Raw genomic sequence first — 1,212 nt, 5'->3', positions numbered from 1 at the left:
GCTTAGGGGTGTGTGTGTGTGTGTGTGTGTGTGTGTGTGTGTGTGTGTGTGTGTGTGTGTGTGTGTGTGTGTGTGTGTGTGTGTGTTGTAAACACGTGGTAAGTGTCTGTGAAGGAAGTGAAATGGTTGATGTGTTCCCTGTCCTTCATCACACAGTGCATGAGATGGAAATGCAACATGACAGCCACCTTTTAGCTCAGTATAAATTCACTTTTTTGTTGCTATTTAAAAAGTCATGCTTATTCCCAGTGTCATTATAAATACAGAACAAGAAGAAGATATCTTAGAAATGTACTTTGGTTGTGTTGCAGTAGGGACTTCCTGTTCTGTGATTAATGTGATGTGATGTGTCTGCAGGAGGAACCAGCCAATCAGCCGGCCTCACTCCTGGCACTCCACCAAGTTCAACGAGAACCAATCAGAGACTGCCAAACCTCAGGCTCCACCCACGCAGGTGTGGCAGAGCATTAATGATGCCAGGTAACTGTCCAGCCTCAGGTATCAAGCGCTTCAGATAATCTGTGTGAAGGCTGAACATGTGTCAGTCTCCCGTTATGCTTTCTGGATTCTCTGAGAAGGTGTCTGCTCTTTAACAGAAAGTATATCCCTCTTTAACAGAAAGTAGATCCCTCTTTGACAGAAAGTAGATCCCTCTTTAACAGAAAGTAGATCCCTCAGTGATCTGCTGTAGCTCTTTGACAGAAAGTAGACCCCTCTGATCTCATGTTGTCTACTCTCTAGCTCCTCCTCAGATCTGTCCTCTGCTTGGGATCATACCCCCCCGCTCAGAGTGTCTGATCAGTTCAGTTCCCACGGCAGCATGGAGAGCTTAGACCAGCCCCCCCCCCCCTCGCCAGCTTTCCCCCCCAACCAGCAGCATGGAGGAGCATCTGGGGGGGAAGCGAGACTCGGCATACAGCTCCTTCTCCACCAGCTCTGGGACGCCTGACTACACCCTTTACAGGAGCAACGCGGCCTCCACGGAGAACGTGGTTCATCAGGTGAGTCAGTGGGAGGCGGGGGGGAGGAACCCCAGGACCCCCCCGAGCCTGAGGGAGGGTCACAGGCCGGAGGACAGGCTGGCCTACTTCCAGATGCCGGGCCTCCCCTCTGCACAGACCGACGACCCGGCCCGGCACTCGACCTCCAGCAGAACCAGCTTAGGCCCGGTCTGGCATGTCCCGGAGAAGAAGAAGACCTCCTCCCCCTCTC

The 1,212-nt window shown here is 52.4% G+C and overlaps 1 protein-coding gene across 1 annotated transcript in view; it reads left to right on the top strand.

Annotated features, from left to right (window-relative positions):
• Positions 1-346: 346 nt before the first annotated feature.
• LOC104960964 (protein Shroom2-like) overlaps positions 347-1,212 on the top strand; it is a gene marked incomplete at its 5' end in the record, with an annotated part of 10,128 nt that continues 9,262 nt past the window's right edge. The window contains 3 exon segments of the mRNA XM_010789155.1: positions 347-480; positions 742-873; positions 875-1,212. The exon segment at positions 875-1,212 is cut by the window's right edge and continues 1,640 nt beyond it. Coding sequence (XP_010787457.1) covers positions 347-480; positions 742-873; positions 875-1,212 — 604 coding nt within the window.

This window comes from Notothenia coriiceps, unplaced genomic scaffold, assembly GCF_000735185.1.
Source record: "Notothenia coriiceps isolate Sejong01 unplaced genomic scaffold, NC01 NC01_scaffold00032558, whole genome shotgun sequence".
NCBI classification, from domain to species: domain Eukaryota; kingdom Metazoa; phylum Chordata; class Actinopteri; order Perciformes; family Nototheniidae; genus Notothenia; species Notothenia coriiceps.
The sequence above is the reverse complement of the archived record's forward strand: the minus strand, read 5'-3'. Positions and strand labels throughout refer to the sequence as shown.